The sequence below is a fragment of the Papaver somniferum genome, unplaced genomic scaffold, assembly GCF_003573695.1.
Source record: "Papaver somniferum cultivar HN1 unplaced genomic scaffold, ASM357369v1 unplaced-scaffold_133, whole genome shotgun sequence".
Taxonomy (NCBI): Eukaryota; Viridiplantae; Streptophyta; class Magnoliopsida; order Ranunculales; family Papaveraceae; genus Papaver; species Papaver somniferum.
In genome coordinates, this window is record NW_020622492.1 from 8771026 (window position 1) to 8797417 (window position 26392).

General features: G+C 40.9%; 4 protein-coding genes across 6 annotated transcripts; 3 read left to right on the forward strand and 1 right to left on the reverse strand.

Annotated features, from left to right (window-relative positions):
• The first annotated feature begins 10305 nt into the window (after positions 1 to 10305).
• Positions 10306 to 13828, forward strand: LOC113333650 (MDIS1-interacting receptor like kinase 1-like). Its single transcript, XM_026580071.1, has 2 exons — positions 10306 to 13110; positions 13218 to 13828. Exons 1-2 carry the CDS (start codon positions 10437 to 10439, stop codon positions 13622 to 13624), a joined length of 3081 nt encoding a protein of 1026 aa, XP_026435856.1. The 5' UTR covers positions 10306 to 10436; the 3' UTR covers positions 13625 to 13828.
• A 4199-nt stretch (positions 13829 to 18027) lies between these two features.
• Positions 18028 to 18675, forward strand: LOC113333593. Its single transcript, XM_026580017.1, has one exon. The coding sequence runs from the start codon at positions 18028 to 18030 to the stop codon at positions 18673 to 18675; it is 648 nt and encodes a 215-aa protein (XP_026435802.1).
• Positions 18676 to 20550: 1875 nt separating this feature from the next.
• Positions 20551 to 21180, forward strand: LOC113333594. The gene has a single exon (XM_026580018.1). The coding sequence runs from the start codon at positions 20551 to 20553 to the stop codon at positions 21178 to 21180; it is 630 nt and encodes a 209-aa protein (XP_026435803.1).
• A 1577-nt stretch (positions 21181 to 22757) lies between these two features.
• Positions 22758 to 26339, reverse strand: LOC113333683. Of its 3 annotated transcripts, XM_026580108.1 has the most exons (5): positions 25460 to 26339; positions 24446 to 25376; positions 24099 to 24366; positions 23463 to 24013; positions 22758 to 23252 (listed from the first exon to the last, which is right to left on the reverse strand). In XM_026580108.1, the coding sequence occupies exons 1-2, from the start codon at positions 26327 to 26329 to the stop codon at positions 24636 to 24638; spliced, it is 1611 nt and encodes a 536-aa protein (XP_026435893.1). In that variant the 5' UTR covers positions 26330 to 26339; the 3' UTR covers positions 22758 to 23252; positions 23463 to 24013; positions 24099 to 24366; positions 24446 to 24635. The 3 variants fall into 3 exon arrangements, with proteins under 3 accessions (XP_026435893.1, XP_026435894.1, XP_026435892.1); XM_026580109.1 differs by lacking the exon at positions 23463 to 24013; XM_026580107.1 differs by having other exon boundaries at positions 23463 to 24366.
• Between the last annotated feature and the right edge of the window lie 53 nt (positions 26340 to 26392).

Below are 26392 nucleotides of genomic sequence, written 5' to 3' on the forward strand. Positions count from 1 at the left end.
TGCTCGGGGTATCGATCCAAACATTGGAATTTTAGCAAGAAATAAAGAAATTCTTGCTGCAAATGAAGAAGAACGCGAAGAACGCGAAGAACAAGTACCCGGCAATGTAGTCGGTGGTGGCGATTCCGAGACTCAAACACTTCGTCAACTTCAAATGGCCCCAATTAGGTAAGAATCTATCATTTTTGGGGTTTATTTCGCTTTAATTCGTCGAGAGAAAAAAAATTTCTAGGGTTTTCGGTTATTTATCCAGATTCGGACGATATGCATGCTCATTTACTTCCGAATGTAGTCGTGTTCTTCATTTTTCAAGAACATCGACAGTATTCGGGAGAAAGATTTGATGATTATCTGCCGAATATTGGTGGCCATATCTTCTTGGATACAAACTGCTAATAATCGGTAGTTTAATGAATTTTTTGGCTACCGAATATATTTAAGTAGACACAAAGTATTCGGAAGAACACTCACTACCGAATGTATATATTGAAAAAATCTCAAAATTTATGATATAGGAAAAATCCCATTTTGGGGCCAGTATTTATTCGGAAGACAATATAATGTTTTATACCTCCGATTGTGTAGGATAAAATTTTAGAGTTTCTGAACTCCAGTTGATGAATATTCGGTTGTAAACGTGTTTAGTTATATTCCGATTGTTTTTCATTCGGAAAAAATATGTGTCTTCTTACTTCCGAATTTGTACATTCGGGTTATAGAGGTGCACTTTTTCTTCCGATTGTGTAGGATGAAAAATTTACAGCTTCTGAACTCCAATTGATGTATATTCGGTTGAAAATATGTTTAGTTAGGTTCCGATTGTTTTGTATTCGGGAACAATATGTGTCTTCTTACGTCCGAATGTGTACATTCGGGTTATATTTCCATACTTTGTCTTCCGATTGTATAGTTTGTAAATATTGTTCCTTTCTTTGTTGTTTAGACAAAGTCGAGAAGGGAGGAAGAAAGTGACAGCTAGTGCTAGGAGGGAAAGGAGTGCCAAAGATAATTCAGGTGCTCAACAAAGCGAACAAGAACAAAGCAGTCAACAAGGAGTGCAACCAACTGTTGAACAACAAGGCAGTGAACAAGGGGTGCGACCAAGTGTTGAACAAGCCGCTCAACAAAGTGCAGGACCAAGTGTTGAACCAGTTGATCCAGTGGCAAGAGTAGAAGAAGAAGGACAACCAAGTGGTACCCAAAAAGCCAAAAAAGGAAAAGATGTTGTAAGGAAGGATATTGCTAAGAAAGCATCACATCTTGTCCCTCAGCACTTGAAGAAGAAGGGTATTCCAGCAGGCACAATCCTTGGACTACTAGCGGATGGAGGAAAATTGCTATTTGGATACAAAGACTCATGGGCCAGAGAAATATATGAAACCGAGGTAATAAAATTACTATTTTTTATTAATGTATTGTCTATGTGTTATATCGTAATACTTGTATTAATAGGATCATCAAGATGCGGTCCGTCTACTCAAACCTACCGCCGCACCAACAAAAATGCTTGCGTGGCCTTTATCCGGTGAATGTGAAAGGTTCAAGACAATTGTTGCCAACTCGGGGTTAGCTAATGCCGCCGAGAATTCATTGTTGGAACATGATCGTGTGGCCATATCGGCGTTCGTGGAGAGAATGTATCCTGAGACCGATACTTTCCATATGCCGTTTGGGGAGATGACGATCACCCCGGATGATGTTGTGCAGATTCTTAACCTTCCCGACCAAGGCACAGCTGTGAAGTTTAACTACACAAAGCAGTTAAGTTGGGCACAACTTTATTCTCTAACTAACAAGTGCTTAGGGGGATGAAGCGACAACAACAGCAGCCGTTTAGGAGGCATGCAGTTACAGAACAAGACAGATCAACATTACATCTTTGATGAATATGTTCGAGGCACCTTGGAGAAGGAAAAGAATGGAACATTACTGATGAGCAAGTGAACCACGCTGCCACCGCATATCTTTGTGTATTGGATGTGTCATATTCCCCAATACTTCTGGCAACCGGATCGACGCCAACCTTTAAAACTTTTGGATCCTCTCCATGAAGTCGGTGACTTCTTGGGGCAACGCTGCAGCTTCTTGATGGAAGAGTTGAGAAAGGCTTCGAGGCTAGGAACCTGCCAAGTTGCCGGAATGTGGCTCTATTGCAGGTTTTTTCTTTAACTCTAAACTCACTCTATAGTTATTCAGTAGACAAACATATCATGTATCCATAACTCCAAATGACGCATATTCGGTAGGAAATTATCCATCTCTTTTCCCGAATGTTGGTTATTCGGTGGTTAAGTACTTACTTTGTTTTCCGATTTATATACAATCAGAAATATTCTTTTGATATTAGAACCGAATATACAGGCAGAAAAGCTATAGGTTACTGAACTCCAAATGACGCATATTCGGTAGGAATTGATCCATCTTATTTTCCGAATGTTGGTTATTCGGTGGATAGGTACTTAATTGTTTTCCCGATTATATACAATCGGAAATATTCTTTTGATATTAGAACCGAATATACAGCCAGAAAAGCTATAGGTTACTGAACTCCAAATGACGCATATTTGGTAGGAATTGATCCATCTTATTTTCCGAAGTTGGTTATTCGGTGGCTAGGTACTTAATTGTTTCCCGATTATATACAATCGGAAATATTCTTTTGTATTAGAACCGAATATACAGGCCAGAAAAGCTATAGGTTACTGAACTCCAAATGACGCATATTCGGTAGGAAATGATCCATATTATTTTCGAATGTGTATTCGGTGGTAGCTACTCAGTTTTGTTTCCGATTATATATAATCGGAAATTATGTTTGGAAATTACTACCGAATATACACAATCTATTTACTAAAACTTGGTTCTTATGTATATAGGCATGGATCTATGACCACTTCCCTATCCTGAAGTTGGCCGGAGAGAACCCGGGGTGGTGCAAAGGTACTCCTAGAGGAACAAAGTATATATTTGAAGACAACCTTCTAGGACAAAGGAGCAGCAGTTGATTCGCATGAGGGAGATTTTGGACCAATTGAAGGCCTCAGACTATGCTTTGATCCATACAAGGAAGATCGAGTCAGTGGGCATATAAATGTTCGGTCGGACTTGTCCTTTATTTTGGACCATTGTGGCACCCCACAGGATATGTGATGTATAACCCCTCTAGGGTGATGCGACAACACGGGTATATACAACATCAACCTTGGAGAAAATGGGGGATTACAAATTGGAGTTGGAGTTGTGTTCTTCTAGTGGTGACAATCTCACGATTGTTCACACAGGCCCACCTACTGTTCTTGATAACTGGGATAAGAGGAATGACTTCATTATCGACACTGGTAGACGAACCATCCGAGGTGATGAAAATTCTCCAGACTATATGAGTTGGTATAACAAGGTATCGCATCCTTTGGTTATCCGTGAAATCAAATCCAACACTACTGCGGGCGTTCAAGTTATAATTGTATCATCAAAGACAAACCAGCTGGTTATGATAGACTGGTGTGTTCTTATATTTTTGTTCATTTTATATTATTCCTATAAATCTAGGTAATTACCGTTTGATGTTATGTCATACGTATAAAAAACAGGTGAATAGGTTCAAGCGTGTTTCCAAAATGTTAATTGCATGCTTGAGAGCGGATATCCCATGCCAGCTGAGAAGATCAAAGAGGCTAGAGATCTAGTTGATAATATGGATAACGAAGATTATGCTGCCCAGTTTGGGGAGAAAGTCACGAAGAGGCATCAGCTCAAGGTGGCAGTATCAAAGACGGGTGTAAAGAACTCGAGCTTCATCGAGCGCTGAAGCTGCTCCAACTGAAGGTGCTCAAACTGAAGGTGCTCAAACCCGTGGTCGTGCAGGACTGGGAGGTAGTCACGGTCGTAAAGTAAAGAAGAGCATATAAATGACAATGATTTTTGTTGTACATTCGGAAATTTGTTTGGGGTAACTAAGTTACACAAGTTCAAATGACAATGATTTGTGTGCAATTCGGAAGTTTTGGTAACTAATTTAACTTCCGATTATTTCAAAGAAAATTTGAAAAGTATAAGTTTTTCCAAATTCTGATTTTTGGGCCATCGTACATTCGGAACTTTATAAAAAACCTATCCTCCGAATATCACAAGTTCAAAACAAACCACGCCATGGCTCCAGGTGGTTCCAAGGGCCAATATTGAAGGTTAGACATCCCATATTCGGAAGTTTTGGTAACTAATTTAACGTCCGATTATTTCAAAGACAAAATTTGAAAAGTATAAGTTTTTCCAAATTCTGATTTTTGGGCCATCGTACATTCGGAACTTTATAAAAAACCTATCCTCCGAATATCACAAGTTCAAAACAAACCACGCCATGGCTCCAGGTGGTTCCAAGGGCCATATTGAAGGTTAGACACCCAATTCGGAAGTTTTGGTAACTAATTTAACTTCCGATTATTTCAAAGACAAAATTTGAAAAGTATAAGTTTTTCCAAATTCTGATTTTTGGGCCATCGTACATTCGGAACTTATAAAAAACCTATCCTCCGAATATCACAAGTTCAAAACAAACCACGCCATGGCTCCAGGTGGTTCCAAGGGCCATATTGAAGGTTAGACATCCCATATTCGGAAGTTTTGGTAACTAATTTAACGTCCGATTATTTCAAAGACAAAATTTGAAAAGTATAAGTTTTTCCAAATTCTGATTTTTGGGCCATCGTACATTCGGAACTTTATAAAAAACCTATCCTCCGAATATCACAAGTTCAAAACAAACCACGCCATGGCTCCAGGTGGTTCCAAGGGCCATATTGAAGGTTAGACAGCCCAATTCGGAAGTTTTGGTAACTAATTTAACTTCCGATTATTTCAAAGACAAAATTTGAAAAGTATAAGTTTTTCCAAATTCTGATTTTTGGGCCATCGTACATTCGGAACTTTATAAAAAACCTATCCTCCGAATATCACAAGTTCAAAACAAACCACGCCATGGCTCCAGGTGGTTCCAAGGGCCAATATTGAAGGTTAGACATCCCATATTCGGAAGTTTTGGTAACTAATTTAACGTCCGATTATTTCAAAGACAAAATTTGAAAAGTATAAGTTTTTCCAAATTCTGATTTTTGGGCCATCGTACATTCGGAACTTTATAAAAAACCTATCCTCCGAATATCACAAGTTCAAAACAAACCACGCCATGGCTCCAGGTGGTTCCAAGGGCCCATATTGAAGGTTAGACAGCCCAATTCGGAAGTTTTGGTAACTAATTTAACTTCCGATTATTTCAAAGACAAAATTTGAAAAGTATAAGTTTTTCCAAATTCTGATTTTTGGGCCATCGTACATTCGGAACTTTATAAAAAACCTATCCTCCGAATATCACAAGTTCAAAACAAACCACGCCATGGCTCCAGGTGGTTCCAAGGGCCAATATTGAAGGTTAGATCCCATATTCGGAAGTTTTGGTAACTAATTTAACGTCCGATTATTTCAAAGACAAAATTTGAAAAGTATAAGTTTTTCCAAATTCTGATTTTTGGGCCATCGTACATTCGGAACTTTATAAAAAACCTATCCTCCGAATATCACAAGTTCAAAACAAACCACGCCATGGCTCCAGGTGGTTCCAAGGGCCCATATTGAAGGTTAGACAGCCCAATTCGGAAGTTTTGGTAACTAATTTAACTTCCGATTATTTCAAAGACAAAATTTGAAAAGTATAAGTTTTTCCAAATTCTGATTTTTGGGCCATCGTACATTCGGAACTTTATAAAAAACCTATCCTCCGAATATCACAAGTTCAAAACAAACCACGCCATGGCTCCAGGTGGTTCCAAGGGCCAATATTGAAGGTTAGACATCCCATATTCGGAAGTTTTGGTAACTAATTTAACGTCCGATTATTTCAAAGACAAAATTTGAAAAGTATAAGTTTTTCCAAATTCTGATTTTTGGGCCATCGTACATTCGGAACTTTATAAAAAACCTATCCTCCGAATATCACAAGTTCAAAACAAACCACGCCATGGCTCCAGGTGGTTCCAAGGGCCATATTGAAGGTTAGACATCCCAATTCTGAAGTTTTGGTAACTAATTTAACTTCCGATTATTTCAAAGACAAAATTTGAAAAGTATAAGTTTTTCCAAATTCTGATTTTTGGGCCATCGTACATTCGGAACTTTATAAAAAACCTATCCTCCGAATATCACAAGTTCAAAACAAACCACGCCATGGCTCCAGGTGGTTCCAAGGGCCAATATTGAAGGTTAGACATCCCATATTCGGAAGTTTTGGTAACTAATTTAACGTCCGATTATTTCAAAGACAAAATTTGAAAAGTATAAGTTTTTCCAAATTCTGATTTTTGGGCCATCGTACATTCGGAACTTTATAAAAAACCTATCCTCCGAATATCACAAGTTCAAAACAAACCACGCCATGGCTCCAGGTGGTTCCAAGGGCCATATTGAAGGTTAGACAGCCCAAATTCGGAAGTTTTGGTAACTAATTTAACTTCCGATTATTTCAAAGACAAAATTTGAAAAGTATAAGTTTTTCCAAATTCTGATTTTTGGGCCATCGTACATTCGGAACTTTATAAAAAACCTATCCTCCGAATATCACAAGTTCAAAACAAACCACGCCATGGCTCCAGGTGGTTCCAAGGGCCCATATTGAAGGTTAGACATCCCATATTCGGAAGTTTTGGTAACTAATTTAACGTCCGATTATTTCAAAGACAAAATTTGAAAAGTATAAGTTTTTCCAAATTCTGATTTTTGGGCCATCGTACATTCGGAACTTTATAAAAAACCTATCCTCCGAATATCACAAGTTCAAAACAAACCACGCCATGGCTCCAGGTGGTTCCAAGGGCCCATATTGAAGGTTAGACACCCAAATTCGGAAGTTTTGGTAACTAATTTAACTTCCGATTATTTCAAAGACAAAATTTGAAAAGTATAAGTTTTTCCAAATTCTGATTTTTGGGCCATCGTACATTCGGAACTTTATAAAAAACCTATCCTCCGAATATCACAAGTTCAAAACAAACCACGCCATGGCTCCAGGTGGTTCCAAGGGCCAATATTGAAGGTTAGACATCCCATATTCGGAAGTTTTGGTAACTAATTTAACGTCCGATTATTTCAAAGACAAAATTTGAAAAGTATAAGTTTTTCCAAATTCTGATTTTTGGGCCATCGTACATTCGGAACTTTATAAAAACCTATCCTCCGAATATCACAAGTTCAAAACAAACCACGCCATGGCTCCAGGTGGTTCCAAGGGCCCATATTGAAGGTTAGACAGCCCAATTCGGAAGTTTTGGTAACTAATTTAACTTCCGATTATTTCAAAGACAAAATTTGAAAAGTATAAGTTTTTCCAAATTCTGATTTTTGGGCCATCGTACATTCGGAACTTTATAAAAAACCTATCCTCCGAATATCACAAGTTCAAAACAAACCACGCCATGGCTCCAGGTGGTTCCAAGCCAATATTGAAGGTTAGACATCCCATATTCGGAAGTTTTGTAACTAATTTAACGTCCGATTATTTCAAAGACAAAATTTGAAAAGTATAAGTTTTTCCAAATTCTGATTTTTGGGCCATCGTACATTCGGAACTTTATAAAAAACCTATCCTCCGAATATCACAAGTTAAAACAAACCACGCCATGGCTCCAGGTGGTTCCAAGGGCCAATATTGAAGGTTAGACATCCCATATTCGGAAGTTTTGGTAACTAATTTAACGTCCGATTATTTCAAAGACAAAATTTGAAAAGTATAAGTTTTTCCAAATTCTGATTTTTGGGCCATCGTACATTCGGAACTTTATAAAAAACCTATCCTCCGAATATCACAAGTTCAAAACAAACCACGCCAGGGCTCCAGGTGGTTCCAAGGGCCAATATTGAAGGTTAGACATCCCATATTCGGAAGTTTGGTAACTAATTTAACGTCCGATTATTTCAAAGACAAAATTTGAAAAGTATAAGTTTTTCCAAATTCTGATTTTTGGGCCATCGTACATTCGGAACTTTATAAAAAACCTATCCTCCGAATATCACAAGTTCAAAACAAACCACGCCATGGCTCCAGGTGGTTCCAAGGGCCCATATTGAAGGTTAGACATCCCAAATTCGGAAGTTTTGGTAACTAATTTAACTTCCGATTATTTTAAAGACAAAAATTTGAAAAGTATAAGTTTTTCCAAATTCTGATTTTTGGGCCATCGTACATTCGGAACTTTATAAAAAACCTATCCTCTGAATATCACAAGTTCAAAACAAACCACGCCATGGCTCCAGGTGGATCCAAGGGCCCATATTGAAGGTTAGACATCCCATATTCGGAAGTTTTGGTAATTAATTTAATGTCCGATTATTTCAAAGACAAAATTTGAAAAGTATAAGTTTTTCCAAATTCTGATTTTTGGGCCATCGTACATTCGGAACTTTACAAAAACATTATCCTCCGAATATTACAAGTTCAAAAAAAACTGTTTCCTGGAACCAAACAACACCATAATCGGAAAGAAAGTTGACTCATAAAATAACCGAATATTACAATCGGTAGGTTGTTTAACAAAATAATCTACCGATTTCGTATAATCGGCTAGTTTTTATATTAATAATACTCCGATTACATCCATTACATAAAGTTCAAACGGCCTTAACCTTACAATTTCGTCAAAAGCACCTAAATCCATACTCCTAATTGACCATAAAAGTATTAAAACAGATCATAACTTCCAGTGACCATAGAAATTGTCCCTCTTGATTTTGTAGCATCCTTCATGTTCAAATCGTTTCCCTTAGAGGTCCACATACCGGCGATCTGCAAGATTTCTCTGAAATTACGAATGAGTAACAAGTTAGTACTAACTTTTGTTAATGTGAATTGGAGTTACAGAGATACTTACTCGTTTTTCATACGTCCACCAAGGAAAAGCGTTCCTAACAAACCGTTCCTTATCTTCAAGTTTGTCAATCTCCTTATCTAGCGCATTCTTTCTCATCTTAATGTCATTGGATGATCTTCGAATTCGATTACCATCTAAGGCCTCAAATACCATTAAGATACGGTTCCATATCTGCTCTTCGGATTCCGATTTGTGGATCTTGTGAACACGATCATGAGTAGTTACCACAACCCACGCTCTATAAATAGCACAATCTTCTTCTTCGGCAAAAGCAATATCCATGTTTTTTGTTATGAAAATTAAAACTGAAGAGAGGAAAGAGTTTGGTGCAATTGGGGTGATAGATATGAGTTTCTTTATATAGGTTTAGGGTCCAACGGCTCTTTTTGTTTTTCCCAAAAACTCCAACGGCTAATTTGACGAAAGTTGAATGTGGAGAAACCAATAATCGGTAGGTATTGGATTTAGCATATCTACCGATTATGGTAGCTTTCAAAATTTGAATTTGCGGCAACTTATAATCGGTAGGTTTTGTAATATATTTAACTCCCGATTAACGCTGAATCCAAAACACGAACCAAGAAATACTACACCTCGTATAATCGGACGTCTGGCAAATATTTTGGCCTCCGATTGCATTCGGAGGGTAACAATGTTATCATATCCTCCGAATATATAAGGGTAATTTCGCCATTACGAATTACGCGAGATAAGGGCTGGCTACATTTTCCCTTTGGGTGACCTTTTTTGTTTTATTGTTGCCCCCTAAATTCTTTTGAGTGGCCCCTAAAAACGCCAGGTTAAATATGACCTTACCTTTGATTTGTTGTATTTGTATGGAGTGTATCTCCTCTTAACATGGGAAGATATTCTTCCATTTATTGCTTCATCATTATGGTTTAATTTAATATAATCCCTCTCTTCTGTCACTCGACCAATAATCTTTCTGTGCTGATTCGAGCAAGAATGAGTCTAGCATTATTACTACTTGACTAACAGAAATACACTGCTTAATTTTAGTTGGATATATGACAGGAACTTCTCTGCTCTGTTCTTTTTCTTTGTTTCTTTTTTTTACTATCTCTATTGCCGTTTAAATGTAATTTGGGTAAAATACAAAACTAAATCTATTTTTTTACTATACATTAGTTGGCTATCCATCATCACACAAGTAGAAGCAGAATGGAGTAATTTTAATGCCAAGCAAGAAACTGGACGTAAAAAGAAAAAAAAAATTGTTTGATGTCGGATAATACTTACTAATAACTCCAAGACATTTTTTTAACTCTAAATTACACTTCATTTCATCCATATTAACAGCTATTTGGGACCCAAGATCACACGAAGAACATTATATTATCATGCATTAATATTGACATTCTTCTTTCCTTTTAGTTTAATGTCTCTCTCTCTCTGCCTCTGCTAGTTTCTCTTTCCACCCATCTGCTCTTTTTGTTATTGCACAGGACAATCATGGCTGATATCTAACTACTCAGAGAGCAAAACAAAGAGAGTAATAGTAATATGTCAATGAAGTCGAAAACGAACAAGTACTTGTTCAATCAATGGGAGTTTGTAGTCATCTTCTTTACTTGCATTGGTATTACAGCTACTGTTTCTGCAGTTGATGATGAAACGTCGTCGATATTATTATCGATAAAAGCAAGTTTAGTAGACCCGTCAAATCGGCTGAAAGATTGGAAACAACTTGTACATTATTGTGACTGGAGTGGCATTTCATGCAACTCTAACGGAGTGATTCAGAAACTTGATCTTTCTTATATGAATTTAAGTGGCAATGTTTCAGATGATATTCAAAAGTTACAAAGTTTAACTGATTTTAATATATCCGGAAATGGGTTTTCATCGGCATTGCCGAAAACCATATCGACACTTACTTTACTAGAGAATTTTGATGTTAGTCAGAATAACTTTGTTGGTGAATTTCCTGTTGGTCTTGGTAATGCAGTAGGCTTGAAAGTTGTTAATGCATCTAATAACAACTTCTCAGGTCTGCTACCGAAAGATCTTGCAACTTCGACGTCTCTTCAAATCTTGGATTTTCGAGGGAGTTTCTTCACTGGTTCGATCCCGGCAGTGTATAAAAGTTTGCGGAATTTGACATTTTTGGGTCTTTCAGGTAATAATCTTACCGGTCCAATACCGAAAGAAATTGGACAACTAGTATCTCTACAGAGAATTATCATTGGATATAATGAGTTTGAAGGTGAAATCCCAGCTGAATTTGGTGAGCTCATTAGTCTTGAGTACTTGGATCTGGCTGTTGGGAACATTGGTGGGCACATTCCAGCTGAACTGGGGAACTTAAAGAAGCTTACGACGATTTTCCTGTACCGGAACGAATTAAAAGGCGATATTCCGATCGAAATTGGTAGCATTACTTCATTAGAACTGTTAGATCTTTCTGAAAATTACCTGTCAGGAAAAATTCCAGCTGAATTGTCTTTGTTGAAGAATTTACAGCTCTTGAATCTGATGTCTAATCGGTTAACCGGTCAGGTTCCGAATGGACTTGGTGACTTGACTGAGTTACAGGTACTCGAGCTGTGGAATAACTCTTTGACAGGTCCTTTACCGATGAATCTTGGTCAGAAGTCTCCGTTGCAGTGGTTAGATGTTTCGACAAATTCATTATCTGGTGAATTACCAAGCGGTGTATGTGATCGAGGTAATCTTACTAAACTCATTCTCTTCAATAATGGTTTTACGGGTTCAATTCCAATCGGTTTATCAAAGTGTTCTTCATTAGTTCGAGTTCGGATTCACAACAATTTTTTGTCTGGAACAATTCCAATTGGGTTTGGTAAGCTTCCAAAGCTTCAAAGGTTGGAATTGGCTAACAATAGTCTTACTGGTAAAATACCAGATGAGATTGGCTTATCAACTTCTGTTTCATTCATCGATGTATCTCGAAACCATCTTCAGTCATTACTTCCTTCTAGCATTCTTTCAATACCAAATCTTCAGACTTTCATGGCTGCATATAACAACTTGGAAGGCGAAATACCAGACATGTTTCAGGATTGCCCTTCACTTTCCATTCTTGATCTGTCCAGTAATTTTTTCCATGGAAACATCCCATCAAGTATTGCTTCCTGTGGGAAGTTGATTAATCTGAATCTTCGCAACAATCAGCTCACCCAAGAAATTCCTAGATCGTTGGCAGTCATGTCCTCGTTAGCAATGCTTGATCTATCCAACAATTCACTTGTCGGTGTATTACCACAGAATTTAGGAAGCTCACCAGCCTTGGAAATGCTTAATATTTCGTATAACAAGCTAGAGGGTCCACTGCCTACGAATGGTATACTAAAAAATATTAACGTAAATGATGTTACTGGCAATGCTGGTCTCTGCGGGAGTGTTCTTCCACCATGTTCTCATAGTTACAACATGAATTCATTGAGCAAGCAAAGGAAGAATCGGTTGAAACACATAATGATCGGATGGTTTGTCGGTATTTCTTCAGTTATAGCTCTAGGAATAGCAGTTTTTGTAGGTCGGTGGGCGTATATTAGATGGAAATCGAATGTCAGTTGTTTTGAAGATCAATTCAGTGAGAAAAATGGAGACTGGCCATGGAGGTTCTTAGCATTTCAGAGACTTAACTTCACTAGTGCTGATTTACTCGCGTGTATTAAGGAAACAAATGTTATTGGTATGGGTGGAACCGGGAAAGTTTACAAGGCTGAAATGCCAAGGTTTCAGACAACAGTGGCCGTTAAAAAGCTCTGGAAATCACCACACTCTGATATTGAAACTGGAAGTAGTCCTGAGAATGACGATCTAATGGGAGAAGTGAGTCTTCTAGGAAGGCTTCGACATAGAAATATTGTCCGTTTGCTAGGGTACCTTCATAACGATTCAGAGGTAATGATCGTTTACGAGTACATGCAAAATGGAAGTCTGGGCGAAGCTTTACACGGAAAACAAGCTGGAAAACTGTTGGTTGATTGGGTTTCAAGGTACAACATAGCCGTCGGAGTTGCTCATGGATTGACATATCTTCACCACGACTGCCATCCTCCAGTAATTCACAGAGATATCAAGTCAAACAATATCTTGCTTGATGAGAATCTCGATGCTAGGATTGCTGATTTTGGAATTGCAAAAATGATGATCAAGAAGAATGAAACGGTATCCATGGTTGCAGGTTCTTACGGATATATTGCACCAGGTGAGTTGGCTTACTCATGAACACTTATTTTGACTGCTATATCAAAATGTTCACACTTTAACACTAAATAGACTGGTAATTCTTTTATTTGCGTTCCTTCTTTGCAGAATATGGATACACCTTGAAGGTCGACGAGAAGAGCGATATCTACAGTTTCGGGGTAGTGTTAATGGAGCTTCTAACAGGAAGATGGCCAGTAGATCCTGAATTCGGAGACTCGGTGAACATTGTAGAATGGGTTCGAGAAAAGATCCGCAATAACAGAACTTTAGATGAAGCTTTGGATCCAAATGTAGGTGGAAGTTGTAAACATGTTGAAGAAGAAATGCTTCTTGTTCTTCGGATTGCACTTTTATGTACAGCCAAACTACCCAAAGAAAGGCCCTCCATGAGAGATGTCATAACAATGTTAGAAGAAGCAAAGCCTCGAAGAAAAAGCAGTAGTAATGACAGCAATAATTCCAACAAAGAGAGACCCATTTTTAGTAATTCACCTGTAATTGGTCTTCTGTAAGAACGAAATGAAGAAAGAGAAATTCGTTCTTCGAGACTGTTATTTTGTTCAGTAATTCTTTCTGTAAATTTTGTTTGTTAAGTTTTTAATCAAGGAATTAGTTCGGGTGTGCCTTTAATAGATAGATAGATATGAAGAAACTATGATGATAAACAATGTTCAATAACTTCTCTGCTAAACTGTGAGTACGATCTTTGTTCCAAACTTTCTAAGTGGCGTGCTTACAGTTCTTATCCAGAAGAGTAATATGATACAAACAAGGTATTCATTTAACAATTTCATTTCCAAAAAAAACATCAATCACCATAACTGTATTTTATGAATTTATAGCAACAATTTCAGGGTCTTTTTCGCAGCACATTTTTACAAGTACTTTAACAAGGTTTGTTTTACTATAGCAACTTTGCAAGGAATATCTGCTAATACAGACTACCTTATCAGGAAGTCAGGAACCAAGATACAAGGATATGAAATGATGTCAGAACGTTATGCAATAGTTCCTGTCTTTCAGAAATGTTCACTGATATATTTGTAACTATACTTGTTACAAAGAAACTGATTGTTCTTTAACATTCAGCAATCATAAACAAAAGGAAAAAAAGTCTAAAACCTAAAATCCCCATAATTCAAAGTAAGTGTATACACATAATTCATCACTCGCCACGTGTCCAAGGAGATACACGTGGAGGATACACAGCTAAGGGCGTCAAGATACGATGCCACATACCAACATCCAAGGAACGTCTAACAGTTGTATGTGGTCATCCTTGAACTGATCCAATGGCTGAGAACCAGGGAGCACCGAAGGAATGAACCACCGCGAAGTACTGAAGAACACCCAATGATTTGTTTTATCTCATCTCAAGACAGATCCAAGACCAACGGCTAAGATTAGCTCCACTGACGAAGACATGACAGGGGCATTAGACATCTGTCTGACGCATGCAGACCACCCCAACCACCCGCATTAAATACCTTAGGTATAGGGTACGTGTCAATCGATCTATGGAAGAGAACGAGGTGGTTCATCGTCATCAAGAATAACCGCTGGGGGCATCGGTTAGGAACGAAGACACCAGCGGCATCGGAACAAAGAACGAGAAGATAAGGTTGTAAATGTCCTTGACAGTGGACCCCATGTATCAACTCTATAAATACTCTTCTCCACCAAGAGAGAAGGGGTCGACCAATTCTTAGTAAACATAGGAGAGAGAGAAATAGGAAGAGTAAGTATGAATTCCCTTTCCCCTTCTAACTTCGTATTTCAGATAAAGTCATTTGACTATCTTTGTAACTCCCAACTACATAGTGAAACAACAACCCCCGTGGATGTAGGCCTTAGTGCTGAACCACGTAAATCACCGTCTCATTTACATTTAGCACTTTATATTATGTCTTTATGTTTATGCTTCGACTTATTATTTATTCTACCATGCGATTATCTATTTCATTACCATATGACTAGACAAGGACGAGCGCGATGGCTCTGAGTCGATGAGTTATCGTCCATTTGTAACTTTACGCATAATAGTCTCAGTTCTAGAATGAATGATTGTATGTGAACATTGTTTGTGAACACGTGGATGCCATCGTGATTTATGTGTTCACAATTTGGCGCTAGAAATAGGGACTATGTCCCGGTAAAAGATTTATCTTATCATGTGACTTTCCACATTCTTTTTGTTCCAAGCACTGTTCTCTGAAAATAACAGCGCTTGAAGCTGCCTTAGCAAGCATTATCTTTCCAACAAACAAATCTATAGGTAGATCTGTTTTCATCTTTACAAGCTCTACATTTTTTAAGACGATTTCAATTTTTTCACTTTAAAAAGCAAATCTATAGGTGGATCTAATATCATTTTTATAAGACCCACTTTTCTTAATATAATTTCAAGTTGTCTTTGAAAAACAGATTTATGGGCATATCTACTTTCCTTTTTAAAGGATCTGCGTTTTTAAGATAACTCCAAGTTTTTATCTTTAAAAATCAAACTTATGGGCAGTTCATTAGCGAGATCTGTGTTTTCCAACCATCATCTTTAAAACACGAGAACCCGTTAGCAGGCTTACGCTATTATTATAATGCTAACTTCGCCAAAATCTATGTTTAATATAAGACCCTTTAAAACTATATTTTCATATCTATCAATAGACCTATATGTTTTAAAACAGCGGATCACATTTCATTAAATTTAAGATCTCTGGATCTTCGTTACAGGATTCCCAAGGGGGCTCGGTTTAGACTAACGTATCTAACCCAACACGCGCGGATATCATTTCTTCGATGATAATTTTCTTGTGCAGAAAAAGAGAGAGGATCGAAGATGGAAAAAACAAAGGATGTAGGAAAAGCCAAAGCATCATCAAAAGACGCGCCAAGGAAAACCCCGGTAATGACGCACAATAAACAAAAAGGCGAAAAGCTAAAGGTAGCAGACAAGAGACGAGATGAAGCTGAGAGCACGATGCCTTTAGATGCCAGCGCAATATCAACGGAAGCATTGAAGGCCACTGCTGCCAAAGGGGGAGCCTCTAAAGCAGTAGCATCCAGAGAATGAGCCTCCAAAGTGAAAGAAGCCACCCGGCTAAATGAACAGCGTGAAGGGATGGCAGAGTCAGTAATACAACAACCACTCTAAGGGATGTCGCTCACCAACGAACATAATCTGCTACTTCAATTTAATCAACCTCTTCTGATAGCAAATCAACCCGCACAGCAAACCCCGCAGATTGACCCTCCGGTCCCATTGATACAAATTATTGGCGAAGATAACATCGTAGTGGACAAATGCAGGGGGAGACACCGAACTAAGGAAGAAATCACTCTGTCCATATGATGGCAGAGTTGGAAATTAAAGAAGAACCAGAGGGTATACGCGGACGCGGTAGCTCTACTGGCGCAGGAAAACCAACAACTCAAGGATAGGATCTCCCATAGCGCAGAGGTGGAAAATTCACACGACGAGGCTAACTCCATGGAACCTCTACTAAATCAGGACCGAAGGATGGTAATGGCCAATATGAACAACCCGCAGCCGCTAAACCAAAGAGATACCAGAGGAAATCGAAGATCTGACCCAAATTACAATCCAGATGACTCATACTACTTCGATAGCGAGATACCGAGACCAGGACGATCCACCATTCACCAGGAGCACCATAAATAAATGGAGAATCTTCGTACGGAAATGATGGCGAAAATCAAGCAGTTAAAAGCCAAGCAGGGGGGCGGAAGACTAGAGCAAGTGATGAAGGAAGCCAACACTACCCCGCTAACCTAGAGTTTATCCAAAGCTCTCATCCCCCAGAAATGCTCTGTCCCAGCCTTCGAGTGTTACGACGGATCCAGTGATCCCGCTGCCCAACTTCGTTATTACAATCGAATCCTGGCCCAGTGGGCTTATGACGATGCAATACTTTGCAGATATTTTCCTTCAAGTATAAAAGGATCCGCGCTGTCCTAGTTCGATAACCTGCCACCGGACTCCATTGATTCCTATGACCAGCTCACTGAGAAGTTCTTTGCGACCTACATGTACAACAAGATCGTCAACACCGGAATGGACAAGCTCTTCTCGCTGGCAATACGATATAAGGAGACGATCAGGGAATATACTGATAGATGGCACAAGATCTGTCAGGCCATAGGGAACGTTGATCCAGTGGTCAGTATCAATTGCTACAAATGGGGGCTAGACAGGATGAGCCCGCTATTCGTCGAGATTCAAGGTACCATCCCCACTATGGAAGGAGATCTTCGAGTAATCATAGAAAAACATGCCAGGCTGGAGGAGATTCAACGTGAAAATCCCAGAGCCCGGACTCAAATACCTCATCGAACCAACTCGGTGGAGCAAGCCAGCGGATCCAAAAGGGGCGGTTCTGGCGAGCGGCCTAGCAAGGATAGGAAAGAACGAAGAGATAATCGTCGACGTGGGGATCGGAAATTCAAATACCAGGTTTACACGAAGCTAAACGCCAGCTACTCTCGCATCCTAAGGGAAATCAAAGGACGGGAAAATCTTGAGTGGCCATGGTCCAAAGGGAAACAGCCCCCAAGGTCCGAGAAATCTAAGGAATACTGCGAATACTATTGCTTCAATGGCCACCAGACCGAGAAATGCAAAAACCTCAAGATAATGATCCAAAAGTTGATCGACGCAGGAGATCTCAAGCATTACATACAGAAAGTGGATACCGAAGATAGGACCAAACGAAGCAAGCAGGTTCAATTGCCTGAAGGAAACTGAACCCTTAACCCCATCTCATGCTCCGAAGCCGCAGGGCCTTCGCTAACAGCGCAAATAGGGAAAAGGTTAAGAAAACAATTTGAAGACTACTGTGAACTGTACAAAATCGATGGAGTGGAGGTAGACGAACACGAACATTGGATGGACGCACCTATGACTTTCGACGCTGAAGACATCGAAGAGGATATGGAAGATCACAATGATCCTTTGGTCCTCACGTTACCAGTTGTAGGATGCAATATCAAGAAGATCCTCATCGACGGAGGGATCTCAGTTAATGTTCTGTTTTATAACACATTCAAACGAATGGAGCTTAACGACGAACAGCTAATGTCTTCGTACTACACCATCTACGGGTTTAACGGGGCACCTACGAAGCCATTAGGAGACATCGTCTTGCAAGTAAACGCAGGCCCCATGAAAGTGAACACACGATTCAGCGTGGTAGATGCTCCTTCCCCTTATAATGCCATTATTAGACGAAGATGGGTGCACAAGCTCAAAGGAGCGGCGACGACTTATCACCAATACCTCAGATTTCCAACACCCGAAGGGGTAATGGAAATAAAAGGAGATCAATTCACTGCTCGGGAATGCCAGGCTCTACAAAATCATCTCAACAACGAACAAGATGAGCAGCGGAAATCCCGAAGGGCCCGAAACAAAGAAGCTGCTAAAGAAAAAGCAATTGACCTTTATCTCGAAGAGATTTTCAGAGAAAGTCTAACGAAGGGTAGCGTCGTTCTAAACACGGAAGCAAGTACTTCAACAACTAAAGAAATTGAAGAACCAACCAAATAGAAATTAAAAAATGTCCCTCTCCTAGGGAAACCAAAACCCACGTTCACACTTGTAGAACCTGTGAAGGAGATCAACATAGGGACCAAAGAGAATCCGAAGATGATCAAGATAGGGACCGTAATGGACAAGAAAAGAGAGATGTCCCTAATCACGCTACTCTTGGAGTACGCATATATCTTTGCATGGAAACTGGGGGACATGCCGGGGATCGATCCAAATATAATCCAACACGAACTCCGTATAAAGCCAGACACACCACCTTTCAGGCAGAAAGTACGTAAAGTAGCATCAGAGTATCATAAAGAAATAGAGAAGGAACTCCGCAAGCTGTTAGAAGCAGGGTTCATCAAGGAAGTCAAATATCCGACATGGATCTCGAACATGGTCATCGTGCCAAAAAATAATGGAGGAGTAAGGATATGCATCGATTTCACCAACCTCAATAAAGCATGTCCGAAGGATAGTTATCCACTCCCAAGCATCGGTCAACTGGTTGAAGCTGTCGAAGGATACGAAGAATTATCATTCATGGATGGATATTCTGGTTACAACCAAGTGGCGCTGGTAGAAGAAGATCAACAACACACAACATTATATACCCCGCACTGCCTCTATTGCTACACGAGGATGCCCTTCGGACTTTGAAATGTAGGGGCAACATACTAGAGGATGGTTGATCCTATCTTCAAGCCATGGATCGGTAACCCCTTAGAAGTCTATGTCGATGATATGCTCGTCAAAAGCAAGCTGCACAAGGATCACCATCAAGATCTAAGGGATATCTTTGAAGCAATGAGGAAATACCATATGAAAGTAAACCCAGAAAAATGCACATTCGGTGTCACCTCAGGGAAATTTCTTGGGTATCTAGTAACGAAGAGGGGAATCAAAGTAGATCCCGCGAAGATCCAGGACATCGTAGAAATGTCGTCCCCGAGGAACCTAAAAGAAGTCCAAAAGCTCAACGTATCCTTAGCAGCTCTAGGTAGATTTATCGCCAGGTCATCAGATAAATGCAAACCTTTTTTCAACATACTCAAAAAAAGGAGCAAGTTTGAATGGACCGCTGAGTGCGAAGAATCTTTTCAAAAGACCAAGGAATACCTGGCCACGATCCCGATCCTACAAAATCCTGATCTCGACGAGGTACTGGACCTATACATAGCAGCAACAGAAGATGCAGTCAGCGCAGTATTGGTTAATACAAATACAAAGATAGGGCAACCTATTTACTATGTTAGCAAAACCCTCAACGCGGCAGAAAGAAACTATACGAAGATTGAGCAACTCATCTTGGCGCTAGTATAGGCTACCCAAAAGCTAAGGACTTACTTTTTGACTCACTATATCCGTGTTCCATGCAAAGCACCATTGGAGGAAGTTCTCAAAAGCACTGGGAAAGTAGGAAGGATAACAAAGTGGAACACCCACCTTGATCAGTTCACTATTATCCATGAAATCCAACACTCCCAAAAATCGCAAGTCTTGGCGGACTTCCTAGCAGATCTACCCCTGGACAACGACGAAGAAGTGAGGGGCATACCAGAAGTAGATGAAGGCAAAGACCCAGTCGATATTCTCGAGCCCTCAAATCAAAGACCATGGGAGGTTTTCATTGACGTATCGAAGAATAAGGAAGGTGCGGGCATAGGCATTGTAATCACCACCCCAACTGGAGAAAGGATCGTGCATGCATTGAGGTTGGAATTCAAAGGGCGTACCAATAACATCGTCGAATACTTAGCTGTGGTACACGCTCGTCGTTTGATAATAGAAATGGGAATAACCGATGTGCGACTGACAAGCGATTCGCAACTGGTCATACGACAAATAGGGTAAGAATACAATGTCTACGATGAGACTCTTTCAGCATACATGGCTTTGGTCCAGACTCTGGCATCCCAAATACCAACTATCAAATTCCGACACTTAGGCAGAAAGGAACTCAGGAACACTGACGCCTTAGATTATATATCATCCATGATGAGAGACGAAGGTATCAAGGCAATCAAGATAACTAGAGTATACGAACCCTCAGTCATCCCTCAGGAAGCCTTCGCTCGTAAAGACGACGTAGGGGAGGATATCGCTGACGATGACGTAGGAGAAGACATAGCTGACAACTTTCACGAAGATAATATCATGACAAGAGCCAACGAAGACGAAGATTTCAAGAACGAAGAAGATCGGAGAACCGAAGTTCACATTTTCCTCAAAGAAGGGACGCAGTCTGCGGACTTCAAACAAGTTAGTAAGGTGCAGTCGAAGGAAAGAAGGTATGACCTGCGGGATGGAATCTTATATAAAAAGTCTTTCCTTGGACCATTGTTACGCTGCCTGTCAAGAGAAGAAGGACATCGGGTGTTGAAAGACATACACTACGGAGATGCGGGCAACCATAGCGGAATGAGATCCCTAGAAGATAAGGCAAAAATGCAAGGGTATTACTGGCCAGCAATGATACGAGATGCTGCGAGAATGTCAAGGAGATGTGAGGAATGCTAGCGCTTTTCCAAAAGAATCTATGCACCTGCAACAAAGCTGAATTCGGTGGATAGTCCATGGCCTTTCTCAAAGTGGGGCATAGATATCATGGGACCCCTGATCGAAGGATCGGGGAAAAGACGATTCTTGATAGTAGCCACAGATTATTTTAGTAAATGGGTAGAAGCCAAGACCCTAGCAAGAATCCGCGACTCAGATGTTTTCACGTTCATCTTCCAAAACATTATTTGCAGGTTCGGCATCCCAGCGGAGATTGTCTCCGACAACGGCAAGCAGCTGCAAGGGAAGAACATCGACATGCTCTTTGATACCTTCAAGATCAGAAAGAACAAATCGACCCCCATATATCCTCAAAGAAATGACCAATCCAAATCCACGAACAAGACCCTTGCACTCATACTCAAAAGGCAGTTGGACGAACACAAGGGACGATGATGTGAGCAATTACACAATGTGTTATGGGCATACCAAACAACCCGAAGGTCGGACACAAGAGAATCACCGTTCCTCCTCACCTACGGAGCCGAAGCAGTCATCCCAACAGAGATCATCATGCCAACCACGAAGACCGAAGCATGGGAGAAGAACCTCACAACGGATATGATGCTGGAAAGGCTCGATGATCTCGAAGAAAGAAGGGAAACGGCGCTGCAGAAGATGGAGAATTACCAACGAAGACTAGCGAGGGAGTACAATAAAAGGGTTAAGCTTAGAAACTTTATAGAAGGACAGTATGTGCTGAGAACCATACCCAAATACCAGCGAGACAAGAAATGAGGTAAACTGGCACCAACATGGGGGGGGGGGACCTTTTGTCATACATGATATTGCAGGGAATGGATCCTACTACCTGCGTAACTTAAAAGAAGAAGTCCTCAGACACCCGTGGAATGTGAAGTATCTCAAGCCTTACCATCCATAAAAAGCAACGTAGTTTAGCACCTGCGTGAAGAGCACCAGAAGAAGAAGACGGCGTACCCTCTTGATATGTTTCTATCTCTGGACGAGGAATAGCAGACCTCAACTCATCAATCAAACAAACTTTTTGCAAGATTCCCATTGGGGAAATTAACTATTTACAATCAATAAAGGCAGCGTATCAGCGGAATGAATGCCTGTAAATATATTAATAACGCATTACATACCCGGGAACGCTGCATCAATCCAACAAGCTTTTTACAAAGTCTCTATTGGGGAAAGTAACTGTTTACAATCTCTCGGGACTCCCCTATCAGTGTCTATGAGTGTAAGACCATGGGGAAGGATTTCAGCGGAATGAATGCATGTAAATATTTTAATAACACATTGCATACCCGGGAACGCTGCATCAACCCCCACCGTCTGGTAATCCCCTGGCCAAGGATTAGCCAACGGGGTGACAGGTCCAAAGTCAGTAACGAAGGTGCACATCCTCGTTATTGCAGCCAAACACTTTCTACTACATAATTCATTCATTCTGATTGACTAGATTTGTGTACTGTCTAAAAAAGTAATTGAATTAACCATGCAGAAAAATCAGAAGTGTACATACTCAAACAAACGATGATCTATTCAATGAAAGTTGATTACAAGTTCGGGAAGTCAAGCAAAAAACACAAAATACAACAAAAATTGGCTCGAAGCCAAGTAATCAACAAAGATCAACGGCCTGCGACTGAGACCCTACTTCCCTATAGAAGACCCAGCGTTATCAGCGGCTTTCTGCTGAGGTGAAGGAACACTCCCACCCGACGAAGGACCAGAAAAATAAGCTAAGGGCTCGGGCATTGGGCGACGAGGATACTCCTTGACAATACCATAATATTTCTTAATACCTTGCTCAATTTTAGACAGAGTCTTGTTAAACTCCTCGGCAAGCTGGCAGTGGGATTTATAAGTAATCACGCTGGTCTTCAGCTCAGATTGTGATAGCGCAGATGTCAGACGAGTCACCTCCTTAGCCGCCTCCTTCGCCGCTTCATCCCGAGACTTAGCCAACCCTTCGTAATTGTTGGTCTGACCTTGCTGCTGCACTAGGGCAGATTGAGCCTTTTCAAGCCTTTCATTTGTGAGGTCAAGCTGTCTCTCGAGCTCTGAAAAAGAAGACAAAAATAGGTTAGAAAACAAGAACCGCAGAACTGTTCACGACCAAATAAATGTATACCTTCGACTCTAGCCGAAGCTATCTCATATTCATTAACTACAGCGTCCCGAGTATCATCAAGAAAATCGTACTCGTCTTAAATTTTCTTATAATCCAACCGAAGATTCGTAAGAGCGAACTGACACTCATCCAACTCTACCTGCTTCATGGAGTCCAAATGGCGAAGGTGGTTGACTTCGTTATTCATCTCTTCTATGCCCTTAGTAATCCTGTACATGTTAACTTCGAGATCTTTTTCAGAACCCACTAAACGAGCAACATCAGCCCGAGAAGCGGTTAAAGCATTACTAAGGGCATGAGCCTCAGCTCTGGCGTCGTCTCTCTCCCGAACAAGCCATTGTATATGTTCCTTCACTCCAGGATCATGGGACGAACGAGCTTGAAGTAATTTTTCTTCCTAGTGTGTCACCTTAGCCTCCAAGCTAGTAGCATTTTCACGAGCAACACGGAGGTTCTCACGAGTCCACAACAAAGTGTCATTAAACTGACGACGATCGATATTGTAACTATTCTCCATATCAACCATTTGGGTCCGCCTTTCTCGCCACTCAACTACTAGGGTATTATGCTCATCGGCCCGAGCGTTCCATTTATCGGCTTCACGTTTAATTTTCTCAACTAATTCTCTGATCCGGGTAGTTTGCCGAGTCCTCTCATTCCGAAGCCATATCAATTCTCTGGTGTCACCCGCTGAAGATAGGGCGGGGAGACTCAGACAACACATTAAGAAGACGGAAGGGAGAGACGAAGAGGAGAGTAGGAAAAGAAAACAAACATTTAGAAGACGAAACATCTTTTTGGGCCTTCTCCAACTCACTACGAACCGATGCAAGCTCAACACGAAGCTTCTCCTCTTCGGCTCCGAGCTGCTCCTTCCCCTCCATACGGTTCTTCAACTCCAATATCTCCTTGTCCCTAGCAGCAATAAGCACTTCAGCATCGTTCAACTCTTTTTCCCTATGACGAAGCTTCGCCTCAAGCTTGAGGGCCTCCGCCTTGAAGAATTGGTACAGAGTGTTGTTGCAATGTTCACTTCTCATTATCTGTGATAATCATGAACAAATTACAACTATTAATACAAAGGTATGTCAACGATAAAAGAAGAAACCTACGATAACTTACTTCAAGAATACGTTGTTGGGGATAACCATACTGGTACCCATCAGCGATGACCATCATTTCAGGAACAGAAAAAGGGGGATCGACCAGTAAGCTGGTAGAAGTAGCTCCCAATTCCTTCTCCCAACTTTCAGCAACGTCATCGGGAGACGACAACTGCATCCTTTGGCGTGTAAAGGCATAAGAGTTTTTCTCACCGGGTATCACTGGGGCAGGGTTCGACACAAACATCAGATTTTTCTTCATCACCATCCTGCATCAGGGATCTATCAAAACCCTCCGAAGATGGACCATCGGAAGTTCCAATATCAGCCACGTCCCCTAGACCAGCTGAACACTTCTCGTACCTGGCCTCCTCATTAACACGAGTTTCATCGCCCTCACCACCCAAATTTCCCTCTTGACCAACTGCTTTTTCGCCACCGGTCCCAGCAGCCTCTTCATCACCGGTTCCAGCTGCCTTTTCTCCACCAGCCTCGGTTCCTACCCCACCAACGGTTTTCTCACCTTCGTCCCCAAGAACATCCCAGTCATCATTCGTCAAAAGCAAAGAAAACTCCTCAGCTAGTCCCATGGCAGCGTTAATATCCATCTGACCCCCAGCGGAATGAATCTTACCAAAAGAAAATTCTGGGGCAGGATTTGTTGGCTGAGGCTCGGCATCCCCATTCCCCTGGTCTTGCACCGATCCAATAGGGGTATCGTTTATCGGAATGTCAGGCGTAACTCTCTCTTCGTGGGTACCACCGTCATTGCTTGCATCCTTCTCATGATTAGGAGGGGAAGTCTCTATTCGTTCCTCGTCATCGGTAACCTCCTCTTCGTCCTCAACATTTTCATCATTCACGGGGCTGTTAACCTCATCCTGAAAGTCTGCCTCCTCCGCAGGGGCAGTAGAAGACTGAACCGCGCCAATCTTCTTTTTCTTCTTTGTCTAAGGATATAACACTCAACACATCAAAACGACGACCATTTACCTTAAACTAAGAAGAAAAGGGGCAACATAAGGGACCATACCTTAGCAGCGGCATAACCCTTCGGAGGAAGGACAACATCGGAGCTTTCATCTTCGTCAGCAGCGTCAATGGCATATTCGAAACTCATGTCATCGAAGTTCAACCGCCAGGGGCAGAAGTCACCATAGCGAGCGGGAGCGCTATCACGAGGTTGACTAGCAGCGGTAGGACGCCAGCCCCGCGGACCAGGTACCCAGTCGTAAGCCCAAGGACCGAGAACTTCAATAACGGTGACATGCCACTCATAGTCATGATCACGTTTGAGCTTTTCACAATTAGGAAAGAGTTTCTGCTGAGAAGTCCCTTCGGTACCAGGAACGTAGCGAAGCTTTGAATCACTCACCTCACTTAAGAGATGAACTTCACCACGAGAAGCATGAATTGAACGAAGACCTGCACTCCAAGGATTGCGGTTCCTACTGTTGACATAATTCCCAAAGGAGGCATTAAAGTTTGCAGGAGTGTACATGTCTCTCTCGGCGAGATCGGGAGTATAGCAGGTCATCGTCGTTTCACCATGACTACGAAGATAACACTCCCTCAAGGTCCGAAGATAGTTCCCACTTAGCTGCACCACTGAACGACAATGAGTATTGTCGGTGGAACCTTCGCGATCAGCCAGAACGTCATAGTAAAAAGAATCACCCGACTTATACAAGGGCAGCATCAGACCCGCCTCGAAGGCTCCTATAGTAGTCAGCAAGTGAAACTCATCGTACTTATAGTTCACAATCATATCATAGGAAAGATCGTCATCTGGCGCAAAGAATTTGACATCAAAAAATTCAAGGCAATGCTTCTTTTTGAACACTTCGAGGTCTACATGCTTGAAAGTGACCTTCTTTTTCCCCACTGAAATACTTTGTATCATTGGAGCAACGTTAGAGTCATCGGGCTCGTTCAACAATGGCTTCTTCGCTTTTAGAGGACTTAG